Below are 18,513 nucleotides of genomic sequence, written 5' to 3'. Positions count from 1 at the left end.
CATTTCAACAATCAACGTCGACTTAATAGTCGGCTTCATAAGCAGCTGCAAAAATAATGTCCTCACCCATGTCGCTCATTCTTCCCATCTGATTCCTGCTTGCAGGCATGCGAGCACGATCCAAAGGTTTCCGTGGAGGTCTTTTACGAGACCTACTGTCCGGACAGCAGGAACTTCGTCCTTGAGCAGCTCAACTCCACGTTTGCCGAGCTCCCAAACATCATGCAGCTTCAGCTCGTCCCATACGGAAAGGCATCTGTAAGTGCACAGCCCACAGTCGCACGCTTTCCTCTCTATAAGCCACGGCTGCTTACAGTGGCGACAGCTGCCGAAATACTGAACATCGCTGGCCAAGCAATGCCGTGGCCAGGTCTGCACAATTAGAGTCTGTCTTTAATAGTGATGTGAAGAGAAATAGGAAATCAATTCATGGTTTGAAATGAATTGATGTATTGATTGAAACCTTCATATCAATTTTGGTTCTACAATTCAAAGATTGATTGATTGACATGTTTGATTGATTGATTGATTGATTGACAAGCAGCCAAGTGGCTTAGCTACAAGAATTCAAAGAGATGGGGAAGTCCTAGGTGCCACTTTATTCTCTTATTTCACGCAAAAAGGCTCAGCGATAGTATGACGTCATAATTTGGTAGTTCAACTGCTGCTGTATTTTGTCTATAGCCGACTTGCACTTGCAAGGGTGTTGAATGTTCTTTTCTCGCTTCCTATTTTTTCTTTGAACAAATACAGTTGGTAAGCATTTATCACTTGTATTACCACTTTGGGTAAGTATGCAACTTGCCACTGAATATTCATTACAATTTTAATTTTCACTTTTTTTTTGTGTCTTAGCAGAACTTTGGAGTGATATAACTGAATCTAAAGAGGTTTCCAACATAAGGCTAAGCCATTATCTCCAATTTTGTTCTCTCACTTTCCATGCTTCCAGAGGAGAGAACTGCCAAACAAGTGGTACACGTTCGACTGCCAGCACGGAGACAAAGAATGCTACGGTAATCTGCTGCAGGTAAGCACCAATATCCAGTGTCGTCTCGCCTACTAACACCCAGCACTACACCGTGCATGTGCACCAAGAACATTACAACACACAAAAAGTAATAATGCATGCAACATAGCAAAGTCACTCATAATTGCTTTTCATTACATTGCTCTCGTATTTCATCTTGCAGACATGTGTAATCAAGTACTACCCAGAGCCAAGTCAACACTTGCCCCTCGTCGTATGCATGTTTTCGTCCAGAAATCCAAACCGGGCTTATGAATCGGTGAGTAAATCTTTTTGGCCATCAATGGCCTTCTTTTTGTATGTCTTATTCTAATTTTATTATTAGCATTCGTTTTTCCTAGGTATCTCCTCGATTGCAACTGGCTCAGTCAGTTACGGGTCACTACTTTTCTTTATGTACCCTGTTGTGTAGTCACCTATTTTTCCTCTTTCCTACTACACTTCTATCACCCTTGTTGTCGTGATAAGCGTAGAGCAATTCTTAGAAACATTGAAGCTGAACCTCCTGTTTCAGCTTCATTCAGACGTCATGCAGTAGACGTTGATGCTAGCTGCCGATTTGTCTACCAAGAGAATTCAGCACTATACACCATGCTGGCTTCAAAGTGCGAGAACCGCACACTGAATGTTGGAAAGCTTCAAGTGAGAAGTTCCTCGTGTCATAGCGATAACCGAATATGAAGACCGAACTCGGCAGATACTTTTCTTTACAAGCCTGTAGCACTGTTATGATGAGACAGGCTTGTTGTCTCACAGAAGCCACATTTAGTGGCAACACAAACCAATAGTGTCACGATGACAGGACAACAGCTCATTGTACTCTGATATGAGGTGCTGACGATGAGGTGATCTGATGACGGGTCGAGAAAATATGTTTGCTATGAATGACTAGGCGATAGGTGGTACAAACCAATGCAAATTTTTTTGGGGCAGCAGCACTTTACATGCGTCAAATATGCATTGCAATTTGCAACAACAATAAAACAAGGCATTAAAAGTAGAATTACATCCTTTGATTTTACTTACTAAACTAATACAAGTATCTCACTACAAATGAAGCCCCAAACAGTGGAATACTCTAACTTTATTTGGACTGCCTGGTGTGCACCAAGATTTTGAACAAGTGTTTTCGACACCATCGACGCGAAGCAGCCGTGGCTGGACGATAGAGGCCCTGTTCTCGTGCTTAGTAGAGCTACGCCATGGCCTCCAAGTCTCGCCACAGCAAGCGGTATAGACGCCAGTGGTAGAGAGAGAGAGGAAACTTTATTAGAACTTGGCCGGCAGCTTGGTCTTGGTGGCCTCAGATGGCGGCGCTGAGTCCCTGAACTCGGGCGGCATCTTCGGCCTGCCGGACAGCCCAGAGCTGGTCGTTGAGCTCCGAGCTTCTGAGCACCGCCTCCCAGCGGCGGCGTCGCCGCCAGTGGTAAAGAAATTTTTTTTCACTGTGCTGATTCAGCTGAATGATACAATAGCAAACAAGCTTTTGTGAACTACTGCTTTTTTTTCTTCGTAATTGCAGTGTCTTTTCATTGTTACCGACATGCACAGTGCGCCAAGAAGCAGGGTTTCGACCTCACGGCTCTGCAGAAGTGCATCAGCGGCAAAGAGGGCAACGACCTCCAGCTGAGATTCGCCGAGTGGACTGAGAGCGTCAACAGCAAGGGCCGGCTCGACTTTGTTCCTTGGATTCGCATGAACGGAGTAAGTATACCGGTCTCTTCACATGTCAAAGAAACTGTTTTAAACCGTATGAGCACAATTTAATATAAACTGTGCAAAGCCCCACACACGATGTTGGATCCGTTTGCCTGTTATACCCGAGAGAACAGCATTCGCTGTCAGGAACGTGGTTTGGGTTGGCTGCCACTCATCTCGTTTCATCTCGTCTTGCATCTCTTTCTTCACACTGTGTTATAACCTGAAGAATTCTGTATATTGTTTTCGTGAGCAGCCTTATTGTACAGAGTTTCCCGAAGTAAACTGGTACATTGTTGCCGGTAATATCTCACTGTGCATTTGACACAATGTACACGAAAGTATGCTTCTTTCAAAAGAATACAGAACTTTTACTAGCACAGGTGACAAAAGATGCTCAAAACTTATGACTTTCAAAATTAATTTTTTTATTCTCAGCTCACTTGCACCTAATTTTGTTTAATCTGAACCATCCTTCCCACCTCCCACCTGAATGTTTCAATACTATGAATATTCAGAAACAGACCCAGCTGTTCTTGTGAAGTGGTATCTTTCTTGAACAGCAATTTGTTAGGCTTGTTGCTTTGATGTCTTATAAAAGTTCCTAAAGTGTGGAACATATTTTCCACTTAGAGTTCCTTCTCCTCTTTTTTTATTTTTTTGTGCTACCCCTTGGAAAAAGCATCTCTTGATTTATGCAGTCAATTTGGGCAAGTTTTGTGTTCTTTTGATTAATACGCGTCTTACCAGGGCATTACATTGCAATGGCTCTGTGATGAGGCACACACGACGTACTGGAGTTCAACAGAACACTTGGTACGAGGAGTCGTTCGCATATACAGATATTCCTTGATAGAATTCCCACATGGGTGCTGGTTCACAATATCAATGCTGATAAGGACGTTCGGTGATGCTTTGTCAAGAGGTGATCCGTTTTTCAAAAACTTTTTTTTGTAGTCACAGTAAGCAGTAACAGTATTAGCAAGAGTGGAGACCTGAGCTTGCCGGTACATTTCATTCAACGTAGTTGGGCACAGGAAAAAATGGGGACCAAAATAGGCACACCCAGCAAAAGGGGGCACTGCTAACAATATGGCGTGATTAGCCTCACACTTCATCTGCAGCTACAGCCAGCTTGAGTAAGTTAAAACAACCCATTCTCAGCAACACAAAATCTACGAGTTATTTCATTGCACAGAGAAGTATTCAAGTTCAGTGTACGAAGTGTCGTAATTTTTGAACGGCACGATGATTCAGCCCAAAATAATGTAAAAAATGTTTGCTTTACAGCATCCAGAGGTAAGTTTACCATAGGCTCAGTGTGGCCTACCTTTACGTCTTTACTAACTTGACTCTTATAAGCAGAAAACTATAATTTAGCTGAATATAAATATGTACTACATATCACAGCAGGTTATCTTATTTTAATAAAGAAATAATATTCTTTCCAACGCATTAGGCAAAAAAAAGAACTCTTTACAAATATTAACAGGTTAAAAGTGAAACGAGATACGGTAAAGAGAAGAGTAAGGTGTGTGAAATAAAAACTAAATTCCCCATTTTCGTTGTAGGACAAATCGTAGGTATGCACATATGTGTGTGCCGGCATGAGTGTGTGTGTTCATGTGTGTGTGTATGTTTGTGTGAGTGTATGCGTGTGTGTGATTGTGTGTGCATGCACATATTTAGATGCAAGTGGCTTCTACATATCTGCTTTTTGTGCAGTGTCGCTTATGTTGTCCAAAATGCCATTACACTTATTTTTTTGGGGGGGGGGGGGGAGCATGCATACATTGGTTTCATAGCCTGTTAAATGTTTTCAAGTTTTGCTTTTGCACACAAACTAATTCGTACCAACGAAAATTGATGTCCAAAAATTTCGATAAAAATGATTCCAATTGCTGTAGTTTGTTCGCTTTTTTTTAATCAATAAAAAAAAATGATCGAGCACAACTTCAGATATGTACGCTGCCATTTGATATGAATATGTAGGATATTATTGATTTGCCTACTCATTCACATTTCAATCACTTGCCAATCTATATCTACACTAAATTAAAAAGGAATCGAGAATGGGAACAAAGGAAACTAATATGCTTCTGTATGGAAACAGAAGGACACTCAATTTCATCACTGAAAGAATAATTTCAGCAGTCAATCTCGGGGTTTGCAGCATTTACATGTATATCTTTACTATTAAAGCTTACTCTCACTACAATGTCTTTCTGTATTCACACAAACACACACACACAAGCAATATTTTGTAGAAGGTACGCCAGTATGTCTCTCATTTCTTATTACTTAGAGTGTAAAATTCAATTGACCTTTTTGTTGCAAACATGCTAACATGATTATTATGATGAAGTTTGTTATATTTGAAGATCATGAAGTTGCGAAATTTTCATGGGTGCATTGCGCTAAACAATATGCATATAAGTGCTAAATTGTGCAATGAAGGTACAATTAAAAAAAATTGGTGGGAGAAATTCCGGACTGCAGAAAAATTAGAACAAAAGTCAATCTATGTAACATGAAGACGATACAAATATACATTACAGTACACATTAGTTAGTAGAAGTTGAAAAATATTTTCAACTGATAAAATGACAACAGGCAGACCATGAAAATACGGAAAAGAAAAGCAGCTATAAAACCAAAGAATGAGCTATAAAAAACAGTCTAGCTATAAAGCAAAAGTATATTTAATACTTCCATAATTTTTTAATGATCTAAACTGCAACCTCATTGTAATGAAATTGCATCTTACAAGAAAATATGTTCGTTATATCCAAAAATCTGTTGTAAAAGTTATTTCTAACACTGTAAATGCTGCAAGACTATTTTTCATTTATTTCATTATAACTGATATTTTGCTATATCCGTGTTCTTTATGTTGAAGTTTGAGTATAGTAAAGATACTAATGAGAAATTATTTCTAAATATACAAAGAAAAAACATTGAAGCAACAAAGAACATTAAATGAAGGAATGAAATCAGAACTGCAAACTAGTGCAACTTCTCACTTAGATTATCAACAGCATATTTCTCGTTGATGGCTAGAAATATTTGTACCGATGATTGAATTTTGTAAAGAATAAATGCAGAAGTTAAATGGAAAAGTGAGCAACTAATTTTAGATAATCTGTATGTGTGCGAGGAAGAGGTGAATTTTTGCTTACAGAAAATTTCGTAATGCAAGTACCTTTTAACGATATCGTTTGGCGAAGTCGGGAAAAACGTTTTACAATAATTAAGTTTGTAGATAAGTTAGTTTGGCCTTCTGTTTGAACAGCTCTGTTAGGAACTGTTCAAGTGTTGGTGTACTGATTTACAGTGCTTTCACAATGTGACCAGAAGCCATAAGTTAAACAGCTTAATCTTTAAAGCATTGAAGGGCATCTAGGTGAGTGTAATATGCATTACCGAAGGATAACATGCAATAAAGATACATAGATGCCGAAGCAATGTTTCTGCACGAGAGAATTAACGTGAAGATTACTTTTCAAAAGCTGAAGTTGAGCCTGAAGGCATACCTGATAATATTTGTAGCTTAGATTTATTGCCTTGCTGTGAGCACAACCAGAACCACTTTTCATAATTGCGAATGAAATATTGGAAACATTTTTTGGTAACTTAATATGCAGTAAGGTGTCCTTACTAAACTATTTCTTACACTCACAATGAATTATGTGACAGATTGTTCTCAATACAAAGGTAATACTATTTTTATTCACTTACAGTATAGACATAACTGTTTGTGGACAGTACTGATCCTCGTTAAAAGATGTCGACAAGTGTTTATTAAGCTGCAAAAAGTCTAACACATCATTATTACATGTAAGAGGAGTATTAAGTACCTTACAAAATGAAATACCTCTCACAATACTTTATTTCATACTAGCATTGCCTTCGAGTGTCAAACCTGATTTGACACATGCTGCACTTAAAATGCCTCGGCAATGATTGCTAACCTCGTGTAGTGGTAAGTATCGTAGCAGGTATTACGACGCAGCCTAAATATGCAAAAAGAAATTCAGGCAGGACCCAACTAAGGAAGGCTGTTAGCTATATATGCGGGAGCACCATCGCAATGAAACTAAACGGAGACTGCTAATGTAATAACAGTAAATGACCTGCATAAGTTGACAAACTCTTTTTAGCGAAACCTACTCTTCACTTGAACAACATGTGGCAACACTGGGCATTATTGTTCAGTTTCTATCTATTAATATACGTTGAACATACAAGAATTTCAGACAGTATGCAGAAGAACCCAATACTTGGTAAAACTACCAACCGTTCACCTAACACGAGCCAGCATTGACAGCCTTACCGAGTGCTGAAGAGTGCTAGTAGCAAGCGAGTAAATACACTGGACCAGCACCCCAACGTTCGCTCCTCAGTGTTCGCAGATTGCGAGCTGGGGAATCAAAAAGAAGGAATATTACACTAAGTCATGCCTTTGCATACAAAAAGGACAGTCCCCAGAAAAAGGAAGCATTAGGAGCAATTCAGTGTCACGTAAACTCGCAAGCAGGTTTTCTAACTTCACCGGTTGCGACAAAACACTGGTGCGCTACTCCTCACAACCTTTATACCCTGCATTTTTTCACTACATGCTTTCTACAGCCTGCAATAGCATCACGCCAGCGCCGCTACATGCACTTCCTGTAAATAGCCCATGGCACTGGTGCCAACGAAATACTCAACTTTCAGATGATAAGGCCTAAAATATACTTCTGCGATTTTTATGTGCCAAGAAACCACTTCATAAAGGAGCCCACATAAAAAGAGCATGCCGTGAACGAAATGCCCTACTGTCTGTGCACTGCAATTGCCAAAATTATGAGGGACAATTCAGTGCAGACATCAAAACCTTGAGAAAACTAGCCATATCAAAGGTATTGGTACATCTACTAAGCATAAAAAGCCATTTATGTGTGGTGCACATCGATCAGGCTGGTTTGAATGTCAAATAACAAAGAATTATATGTAGTGGCACTGTGACCAGCACGTTGCTGTTGTATTTTTCTTACTTTAGCAGGCTTGAGCCACTATTTCCCATAACGAAACGAAGACAAGGTTAAATCATACATGGCTATCGGGGAGACCCAATAATGCCAAAATCTGCAGATTTGAAAATGAGGAGGGTAAAGGTGCAGGTACAAAAGAGGGGGTGGGAGCAATTACAGCATACTTCTTTAAATGCGTGTCAATGCACGCCTTTGAAACGCTACCTATACACAAGATGAAAGCAACAATATCTCTGGTTTTTCAAACACTAATGAGGAAAATATTGCTTTTATGCTTATATTACACCTACTGTTTCTGCGACGGTTGATGTCACCGAGATGGCGTGGTTCACGAGCTTGCTTATACCTTCTCAAATCAAGTACGCTACCTGTTGGGAATTTTTTCAATAAAAAAAAACTACCGCTGTAAAGTCCAAAGAGCAATGAGAGACGTGTTCATGCTCTCAATTTACTTGTAAAGCATGCTGCAACAACAGTAAGGTGAACCCAAATTATTAATGTTTACCGTAACATTGCATAATCCTGTAAAATGTAAAGAGCTGATTCTCTACATTTTTCTATAAAGACTTTTTTTAGTCCTTCGTTTAGGTTTCCAGATATGTGATCAATGTTGTCTCGATATTTCTCTTACCACAGAAGGACAAGATGTATGACGCATTCACCAGCTTCAAGAGGACGCTGTGCGAGGAGTACAGAAGCATGGTCAACACACTGTGCACAGGGGTATGTACACAAGGTTCATACAAAAAGCAGTCCTGTTACTACACGGCAATTAAAGTAGGAACTGTTATGACATATACAAGTCAGCTGGCCGGTTGCAGTTTATTATATTTATCACAAAATCATATTGGTGATCGAAGTACAGTATGGTTAATATGCAGTGTTATGACATATACAAGTCAGCTGGCCGGTTGCAGTTTATCATATTTATCACAAAATCATATTGGTGATCGAAGTACAGTATGGTTAATATGCAGTGATAGTGTTTACAAAAGAACATTTGCAGTCATAACGAATAGCAACTGCTAGCTTACAATAAACAAGTACTGAAGCCAAAGCCTCATTATGTCTCACGAGTTGAAAAAAATCTGGCATAGTTGTCAACACGAATCACACTAATGTCATGAATAAAATGTCTCACGATATCATGCTGTGACATCACAACGGTGTTATAAATCAGGAAAATTTGTCCTCTCATTATAACACCATCACGTAAAATTATTTCTTGTTCTAAGGCAGGCTAATGAAAAGCTCTGGGTGGGTGGGGAGGTAACAATACAATCAACTAAGAAATGTGGAGGTGCTCGATTCGGAAACGAAGCATCTTTGTCAGGATCAGCGCGAAAAGAACGGAGCATCAGATGAGAAGGACACAGTAGAAACGCTGTTTAACAAATGAAGTTTATTGAAATAAAAAGCGAGCACAACGGAAACGAACACCATGCGTACGCAGAAAGTTTTGTTATGTCAAAGAAATAGTCAAATGTGTGTACTTCGCAACCTAGCAAACAAACAGTTAAGATACACACTCATCACCCTTCAGTTTGATAAAGAACACTTCTATAAGCTCACAAGTTTTGTGTTTGTACTTCAGCATAATGACGGTGTTATTAAAATATTACTCTGAAAAGCTAATGCAGAAGGAATAACACTAAAGCAACACCTCCTCTATTTTATCAATGCTAGCCAAATGCATCCGTTTTAGCCATTCACTGCCCTCTCCTCTAACCCTTTCTTGCCCTCATCCACCACCTAGCCTTCTTGTGTGCTTTACGGTCATGGGGAAGCAAACCCCTCATGCAGTGCCTCTCGACGGAAATCATATGAAGGAATTTTTTGTTCAGTTGAGTACAGATCCGTGGGGTGGCGTCTTGCATTCCTCATGTACACAATAACGACAGTGACGCTGACTCTGTAAAAGATACGATGTTTTGAGATAGCGTATCCCCATTCGTGCCACTATGCAGGCAACCAATAGGGAAGTGCCATTGCAATGCTATTGCATGCGGTGTACTAAGATGTGGCCCCGGCATTGCTTCGAACCACTAAGAAGGAGCACAAAGGGACAAATCTAACAGACGTACGATTTTAAAGTGGGAACACGTCTATCGCATCTGCGGGGAAAAGCGCTCGGAAGCACGTGCGACCGAAACAGCGCTACCCATTGTGTAGCGTCGCATCACAACCACTCCCTGAACTTAAGCGAATCAACGGTTCTTGTTGGGAGAGGCGCATTTGCACTGTCAGTGAGGGAAATAAAGGAGGCATTGGCTAGAGAAACAGCAGGTGCAGGTTTCTTTGTGGAGCATCTCGATCCCCAATATTTCCTGCTCCGTTGGTGTTGTACATAAGATTTACCTTTCCTGTGGAAAGGTGTACATTGGCCAGTCAGGTAAATGCATTAACGCTATACTATCACCAGCACAATAATACTTTGAAAGGAACACCAATGTCACATCTTTCAGCCCATTGCAGACGATGCAGGTGAAAACCTTTCTTCAATAACACAGTCAGTATGCTGAAGCACAAGGACAGAAGGGCTTGTCAACTCATAAAAGCATTCTTTGTCAAGCTGAAGGGCTATGACCACATATCTGAACCATCTGTTTGCTAGATTGTGAGTTAATCATGCTTAACCATTTCCCTAATGTCAACTAAAATTTCTGTGCACACATGGTGTTTGTTTTAGTCTCGTTCGACTTTCATTTCAATAAACTTGAGTTGTTACAGTGCTCGTACTGTGTCATTGTCACCTTGTGCTCCGTCCTTTGTGGGCTGATTTTCACAAAGATAAACTGAGACTGCTGAAGCAATTGAATGATTGCCTTGCAAGGGCGCTGGTCTTGCTTGCACCCTCCTTATAGTAGCCTAAACGGATCATAAGCGTTTATTTTAAGGCCCATCTGCATTCATTGAACGATGCTGAAGCCTTGTACAATTCCGTACTATATTTGTCGCCACTGATTGCTTCGCCACACCAGATATCATCACTCTCACTCTGCAAATCTTTCTTTTGTCATTGCACATCTTAAAAGGGCACAGGAGAGAGAGTGATAGTGTTCATTGTATCGAGGGCTATAAAGGCAAAAAGTTTCAAAGCACTGTTTGCAGCTTAAACTAGATACAGTGGACTCCTTTTTAATGATGAAACCTGAAGGGACCAGAAAAATGTATTTCCTTTAAGAGGAGTTTCATTTACTGAGAGATAAACAGGCGCATAAAATTCAGGTACGAAACCAAACATATTAGTGGCAGTTGCATTTAAGCAGCAATTTCATTTTAGAGAGTATTGTTCAATAGGAATCTACTGTATAGTGTTGTATAACATGCATATAATCTTACAAAAATGAAATGCAAGCGGTGAAGTAATGTGTGCACTGAACTAAATACAGTTTTAATACAGTTTTTAGATATCTATGAACTTAATATCCTGTTTCAATGAATTGATTTTGATCTTTCAATGAAGTACCGTACTGCGTACAGAAACAGTCAGTTTTACCCAGAAGGACAAGTGCTGACAGAGTGTGCACTGCATTGTAGTGCAGTGCAATGTTCACCTGTAGCTAATAAAAGTAACATTCATAATTCATCGAACCTACATATTGTATTAAACATAAACTAATCAAGTTAATGATATTGACAATTTGATATTGTGCATGCAGTGGTGAAGACAAACACAAAGAACAGCATGAACAAGAGTGAGCAAATACATAACATAACCTTTTGCGTCTGCGATAACTGGAGCTGCAACATTAGGGGCACAGAGACAGAGCAAATGAGCCCAGCCAGCCATCTCAGATAATTCAGCCTGAATAATCACTACTTATTACCTGCAAGGCGCCTGCTGCTTTTAACAACTGTCTCCGCGTGGAGCAACAATATCGCCGCTCCCTGCCCAAGCTGACATGAGCAGGCACAAGCTTCACCAGAATTCACCACCATGCCTCTAAATTGACCCCCGTTCAGAGCACGTGCGATAATCTTCTCACTTCATGCTAATGGCAGATTCTCTTCGATACCAGTCAAACCAATCTCATTTGCTTCTGTTGCCAAGTGTACAGAAAGATAGCAAGACATGCCTTTCTATCATCCCCCAGTGTTGTGAATGCAGGGCTTGACAGCATCCAGTCATGGCGGACTTCATGCGAAATATGATGGCAACATTTGCTTGACATAACCGCCGCTAATATAGCTAGATATTTCAATAAAACTAAAGAAACACCCAACTGTTACATGCCAAGTATTTCACTTTCTGTGGGTTTCGCATCACTTGTTCAGTGCGGCTATTTTAATTTTCAGTGTGGAATATGTCGATGAGCAACATGGGTCCTTCTCAGAACCATGTTGTAAATCATATAGAAAGCAGCTTGTGCAGCGGTGAGAAGTAATCTAGCTTTGGACAAGTACTCTAAAAAGTTTGTTTCTTTACAAAAATTACTACAGTAGCACGAGAATGAAAACAGCAAAACCATGGCACCGCTTTTTTTTTTTCTGAATGCAGGACACCCCGACGACGCAACCAATTGAAATTCCACAGGCCTGTAAGGTAGCCCTTTCCTAGGAGCAATGCCACGCCATGCTGAAACTGCAAAGACTGTTCATCATACCGTTGAGCATCTAAAAACAAAACGACCTTCCTCTTCTTTCTAGCCTGGATCCTTCGCATCGCCAGTGGGACCAGTGTGAACAACTATTTTTGGACCGTATTGTGACGTCATCGCTCTATTTCTTTTATATGTATACGATGCCTTTCTTTTAGTGTATGTACTTTTTTTTCGCGAATGCTACGCACTCGCATAAGGTGTCCTTATACACCAGGTTCACATATGTTCTTCAGTCGCACATTTTCGAGCAAGAGCACTGTCTGCGGTGCATCAGAAAGCTCGACCCGTTAAAGACTTTCCGTCAACTGACATTCCTGACTGCATCAAACGCACAACATGATCACTAAGTACTGATGAAAAACAACATCACTACCTTTTGTAAAAAGGGTTTCGAAGCATTCCATGCACATCTAGTTTACGACCTACATATCGGAAGCTGAATCAACAGTGCAGAGCAAGCTGTGCTACAAGCTCCCTTTATATTGAAAAATGAATGATTACGTTCTTATTTCGAGCATTATTCTCAAGTACATGAAATGGTAGATTTATATTAAATGTATATAACCTCCATTATTTACTTCTAAACATGAACAAGCATGTACAAGACCATTTTCAATGGGGATGCAACTAGGCTTACATAAAACACGCGTGTTATGTTGTGGCAGTGACTTAACGTGTGTCAATTTACCTGTGAATAGCCATGTGAAAACACATAGCTCCTGTGATGTTAGAAGACTTTCGAAGGATTTGTACGCGCATAGACCCACATTTGCCGGCAATATGGCTTTCTGTGCATGTGCACTTCCTTCACCTAGTGTTCAAACTGTTCACAATTGAGTGTGTCCGACTGCGCACCGAGTTTTCAGAAGCTATATTTGCAAAGCTGTACTGCTTCCCAACAAAGTATGTACAGCAGCCACATGTTTTACAAGGGTGATCTCAATGTATACATTACAGGCCTCTCGATTTTAATATCCTTGTTTATATTTGACATAACGGCACTGTAGCCCATTGCTTAGCTGAGTCCATGTAGTAGTAACGATTCTGCTTTTTGAAAAAGATACCGTCCTAATAAATGACTATCACCATAAGGACGCACACATCAGTTACATTGTAACCTTTATTTTGAAGCTCATGTGATTGTGAACTATTGGAACAGACTCATTTCTACGAATGCATTGTTTCAAGGCCTCTCCCCTTATGTGGCCTCACTTCTTAATTGTTAGCGACTAACGCTTCCAGTGCTTTTCAAAGTAGGTACAATTTGTCTCAATGTGCTGGCACAGCTTCCAGATGACAGCACTACTGACCAACACACGAGCGTGGTCATAGTACTTTGCACAGGCTGCAAAAATTGTATTCACAAAACAAATTTCAGAGTCACAAGTGATAAGTTCAGCGTTTCCTTACCTTGTGTATGGGGTGCCATGCACGAAAACTTCATGCACGTAATTTGTACAGACAGGAAGGTGTGTTGTCAGTTGCTGTGAACGTACTCAAAGTAGCTTCGTGCAGCTGTTCATTTTCCATTTTACCATTCTTTAGGTAGTCTTCGATGCAACCATGCCAGCATCGAACAGGACTTTGTGTACTGAACAAATCAAATGAACAACAATATCGAACGTGTGCCCATCAAAACTGTGGCACGCGACGTGTGATTGCAAGAACGAATAAAGCTGTTTCTACCCTCCCTTTGTTACTCATTTTAGCATGTTCTTTGGAGAGTTTATCACTACACACAACACAAACAGATGACGCATGCACAATTCCTCAATCTTGAGTAGGGTTTCAAAGGCAATGCATTCGGGAAATAAGCAGCATGATTAATAAATTTTGTGCGACAGGTAAAAATAATGATCGAGAATGTGTATTAAACACTTACTGCACCAAAACCAGGAGGCCATATTGGAGTATGTTCTAAACTATGGAATCGCATAGTGAATATGACTGAGCAGCTTGCAGTGGCAGTGATCCTGTAGCACTCGTTACTGAATACTGATGTGCTCACAAAGTAAAGGGTTCCAGCATGTTACAGTGCAGAACCAGCTTGGTCCAGAAAACCACTGTTAAACATACAGTGCAAAGCACTTTTAAAGGGTACATACGGGTGGTTCACAGTATGCTGATTCTCTATTTTAGGTGCCAACTAAACCTAGACCATTTTACTGTCCAGATCAGTAAAAACGTGTCGGCCACACAAACTGCAAGTTATCTCCTTCAGACGCTCATAAGTTTGCATTTGTAGATCCCGCGGGCACATGGTATGGCGTGAGCCAATGAGGCCCTGAACTAAGGGCTCCACCCAAGGAGGACCATTCTTTTGGCATGCATCTTTCTTTATATATACATTTATGTTTTCTTCTTAAACATTAAAGCACATTGCACGATAGCAAGCACAGCCTAAAATGACTAGACCCACCTACAACTCTGATGTAGCAGTTATAGTGGTCACAGATTCCACGTCTTGGCAATCTTATGAAATGAAAGTTTATTTCATGGCCATTCTAATCAGAATACATGAAGCAGAAGTATCTGTGTACTATATCTGTGTACTATATAATCCATATCCATTGTGGACTTTACATTTGAGGGTACTCCAGAGCAAAGAAAAATTGCACACATCATCATTCAAAGAATTCATAATGATAATGGGTTAATCTAGCTAAATTGACTACAATACATTGCAACAAGGTAAGTGTAGTAATAAACTCAATTAAGCTACTGTAATTCTTTTGAATAATTATAAAGTGCAATTGACAAGCTCTGAGTGGCTAGTCGAAACACACCATTAAATGCACATAATTAAAATTAAGGGGGTTGCAGATATGCCTTTCGTTGCACATGCCATAGGCACTTATTACTGTGTGCTCTACAGGGCTCCCTTGTGTATAAGCTGTACGATATACAGGGAGGGTCAAAAGTTCACAGGCCACTACCCCGTGTATTCCTATAGAAGTGCACGTGGGAACTTTTGACCCCCTCTTTGCGGGTGATGTCAAGTGAATACCTCCTTTCAATAAAACGCTGTCAGCTCGGCCTTCGAGTTTCTTTCCTTCATTTAGCTGCAACCACTCGACGTCCAATAACGCAGCCAGATGAGGGTGGTTCCTGTAGACACGGAAGTGTGCGTACGTGCTTTTAGCAATTGTTTACTGGTGCCGCGCAGTGCGAACAGAAGTTATCACCATCGTGAGCTGTCACGTGCTCTCTTCGTCGATTCTCTTCATTTTCTGTTTCGCTTCCACAACACGTGTGCCGATTTGACCGGCGTGGGGTGCAACAACTGTGATTGGCGAGACAACGAGTAAGGAGAGGAAACAAAAAAAAAATAACAGGCAGACAGAAGGATATGGAAGAATGACAAAAAGAGAGAAAGCCAAAAATTTCCACAGAAAGAAAGACGAAGACAAAAACGAGATAGGAAAAATGGAGGCGAAGAGAGAATCAAAAAGAAAGATATAGAGCGAATGAAAAAAAAATAAAACATAGCAAAGAGGTGGAGAGGGGATGTAAGAAACAGGAGGAGGGGAGAGGGTGAGGCACAGCATATATCTATACGTACAGTATAATATGTGAATGTGTGGGAAAGAGACGGAAGAAGGCGAAAGTGTGATGCATAAGCAGACTTGCGTAGTACAGCAAGGGTAGCCGTTCACAGTGCAGTATATGAATGGCTTCGCAATGGAATGAGTGAGGAGAGATGAGAAGGTGAGGAGGAGGGGAAAGGTAAAGCGTAGCATAGCAAAGGGTGGCAAGGAGAACTCGGGGCGGAGGGAAGGAAATCAAGGAGGGCAACGTCACCATCTGCGCTGATCCCTCAGTCTTCACATCACTAATATATACCCTCCCCCCCCCCCTTTTTTTTTTCTGCATGAAACGTACGTGGAATCGATAGTGTGGATATAGTGCCACGCTCTTGCGAAGCATTGTGTTCTGCTAGGCTTACTTTTTTAATGGGGGGGTGCGCAAATATCAGAATCGCGAGTGGTATAACCCACTAATACCGATAGCGGTTTTAGCGATCTGTCGGCAATAACAATGAGGAGCTGCTGCACCGTCGGCTTCTAGTATGCTTAAATTTCTGTGGCGAAATAATTCATTTACACCATGTGCTTGCATGACGCATTATCTATAATTTCTGGCTGTTTGGCTAAAGTGCAATTAAACGTGAAATCCTTGAACAAAATTGAGGAAACGAGAAGTTCAAACTGTTCAACCCCAGCTTAGAACTTCAGCGTCCCACAGCAACCCTTCGGATTCACAGTATGCTTCGCCACACACCGCGAAGACATTGCGGCAGAGCTCCCTTTTGAAATCTGCAACGGCGCGGGAGCGGAAGTCGGTGGCAGATACAGAGGGGGGGGGGGGGGGGGGATGTGGAACGGTACGGGTGATCGCCCCCTCGCCCAAAATATGTGTCAGCACCCTCCCCCCCTTCACATCAGTGCTCGTAGTCGTATTCCACCTCCTATCACCAATTATGACAAATAAGTGAAACCCATGTGCGCACACATTAACAGTATTAACTAAGAAGTCATAACCAAGCCCCCCCCCCCTCCCCCTAAAGTGAGTGGCTGTGTCCGTCCCTGGGTGAAGTGGCTTATATTGATGCACTTTCATAAATACAACTTGAGAAGAAAGTTGAAACAACTTCGACGAGTTTCAGCGTCTAAAACTTCAGACGTCGTACACTAGTTCCATGGAGTTAGTGGTACTCTCGTGAAAGCAGCCGAATTTTCAAACAGGTCCGAAAAATCGGCAACATTTTCATCCTTGTCACTGGTACGTACTGTTTGTTGCCATTCCCCTATTTTTTTTAACTTTTCTTCATGAAACCCATTTACATCAATTATCGGTTATAACACTGAAATTCTCGTGGAACTTGAGTATTGTTATAAGTGAGTATAGCATCACCTCCAAGAACCTAATATAGAATGAGAGAAAAAAATATTAACGTCACTCAAATGACTAAAAATTTGATATATTCATTTCAGATAGATATGTGGGGTTTAACGTCCCAATCCACCATATGATTATGAGAAACACCGTAGTGGAGGGCTCCGGAAATTTCGACCACCTGGGGTTCTTTAACGTGCACCCAAATCTGAGCACACGGGCCTACAACATTTCCGCCTCCATCGGGAATGCAGCCGCCGCAGCCGGGATTTGATCCCGCGACCTGCGGGTCAGCAGCCGAGTACCTTAGCCACTAGACCACCGCGGCGGGGCTATATTCATTTCACGAAAACCAGGTAAATCTTTACAGTAAAAGTTGTCCGAGGAAGAAACCTGTATTTGAACATGTTAGTACGTGCAAAAAGAAAAAAAAAGAGCTTAATATTAAGATTGTGACCTCTTCTCGTTCCCCGAGTCTTGCGTCAGAGCCACTTTACAGGTTTCTGTGCCTCACCGGAGCCTTGAGCTGTTTACCGTTCCGCAGTCTTCGAACGAAATTATCAACGCTAAGTCCCTCTTTCGTTAAAGTGGCTTGTTGGCAAACTTTGGTCGATAGGCCTTGTGTAAATACCAGAAGCACCAAAAGAGAGCATCCATCCTCCTCCTCTCTCTCTCTCTCTCTCTTTTTCCTTGTCTCAATGCTGCTGGTATTCGCTTGAACCACCTGTCCCCTCAGTGGGCTTTCTATCAAACCACTCTTCCAGAATGCCCGCACCACGCGCGGCTCGGTTACGCCACAATTGCAGCGCAGCCTGCCAAAAAGGGCGCGCGCGTCTCTTCGCATCTCCCGGTTAATATAACCACCGCGTAACCAATTCGAGAGTCTTCCCTCCGGGCCGTATATATATTTCGGGGGAAAGTGACTGCGCTGCTGCGGGCGCTCGATTGGCCGACCGAAATAGTATGCAGCAGCAGGGCCGGCGGTGGGACATGCAAAACGGTCCCGGGTCGTCGTCCGAGGATGAAGCATAATCCGACGCGTTATTCGACGGCGCGGCCGAGGATGATTCAGCGCGGAGAGCTCTCGCATGGCATCGCCGATACGGGCGGTGGAGGGACGTTTGCACCCGTCACCACTATAGACACTTCTTCGCACTCCTGGTTGGCAGAAGACCAACTACGACGGCGTCTCCTTATCGTGGGGGGCCTACACAGCGACAACGCATCTGCATGCGTCGACAACGCCGCCGCA

The 18,513-nt window shown here is 41.6% G+C and overlaps 1 protein-coding gene across 2 annotated transcripts in view; it reads left to right on the top strand.

Moving 5' to 3' along the window:
- Positions 1 to 12,780, top strand: part of LOC142774627 (gamma-interferon-inducible lysosomal thiol reductase-like) — an 87,620-nt gene extending 74,840 nt beyond the window's left edge. For both annotated transcript variants that reach the window (XM_075875216.1, XM_075875215.1), the window contains 6 exons: positions 106 to 258; positions 953 to 1,030; positions 1,194 to 1,289; positions 2,582 to 2,734; positions 8,398 to 8,484; positions 12,263 to 12,780. In XM_075875216.1, coding sequence (XP_075731331.1) covers positions 106 to 258; positions 953 to 1,030; positions 1,194 to 1,289; positions 2,582 to 2,734; positions 8,398 to 8,484; positions 12,263 to 12,322 — 627 coding nt within the window. In that variant the 3' untranslated portion in view covers positions 12,323 to 12,780. The remainder of the gene's footprint in view (positions 1 to 105; positions 259 to 952; positions 1,031 to 1,193; positions 1,290 to 2,581; positions 2,735 to 8,397; positions 8,485 to 12,262) is intronic.
- Positions 12,781 to 18,513: the final 5,733 nt, after the last annotated feature.

Source organism: Rhipicephalus microplus, chromosome 10 (genome assembly GCF_043290135.1).
Source record: "Rhipicephalus microplus isolate Deutch F79 chromosome 10, USDA_Rmic, whole genome shotgun sequence".
Lineage (NCBI taxonomy): Eukaryota > Metazoa > Arthropoda > Arachnida > Ixodida > Ixodidae > Rhipicephalus > Rhipicephalus microplus.
The sequence above is the reverse complement of the archived record's forward strand: the minus strand, read 5'-3'. Positions and strand labels throughout refer to the sequence as shown.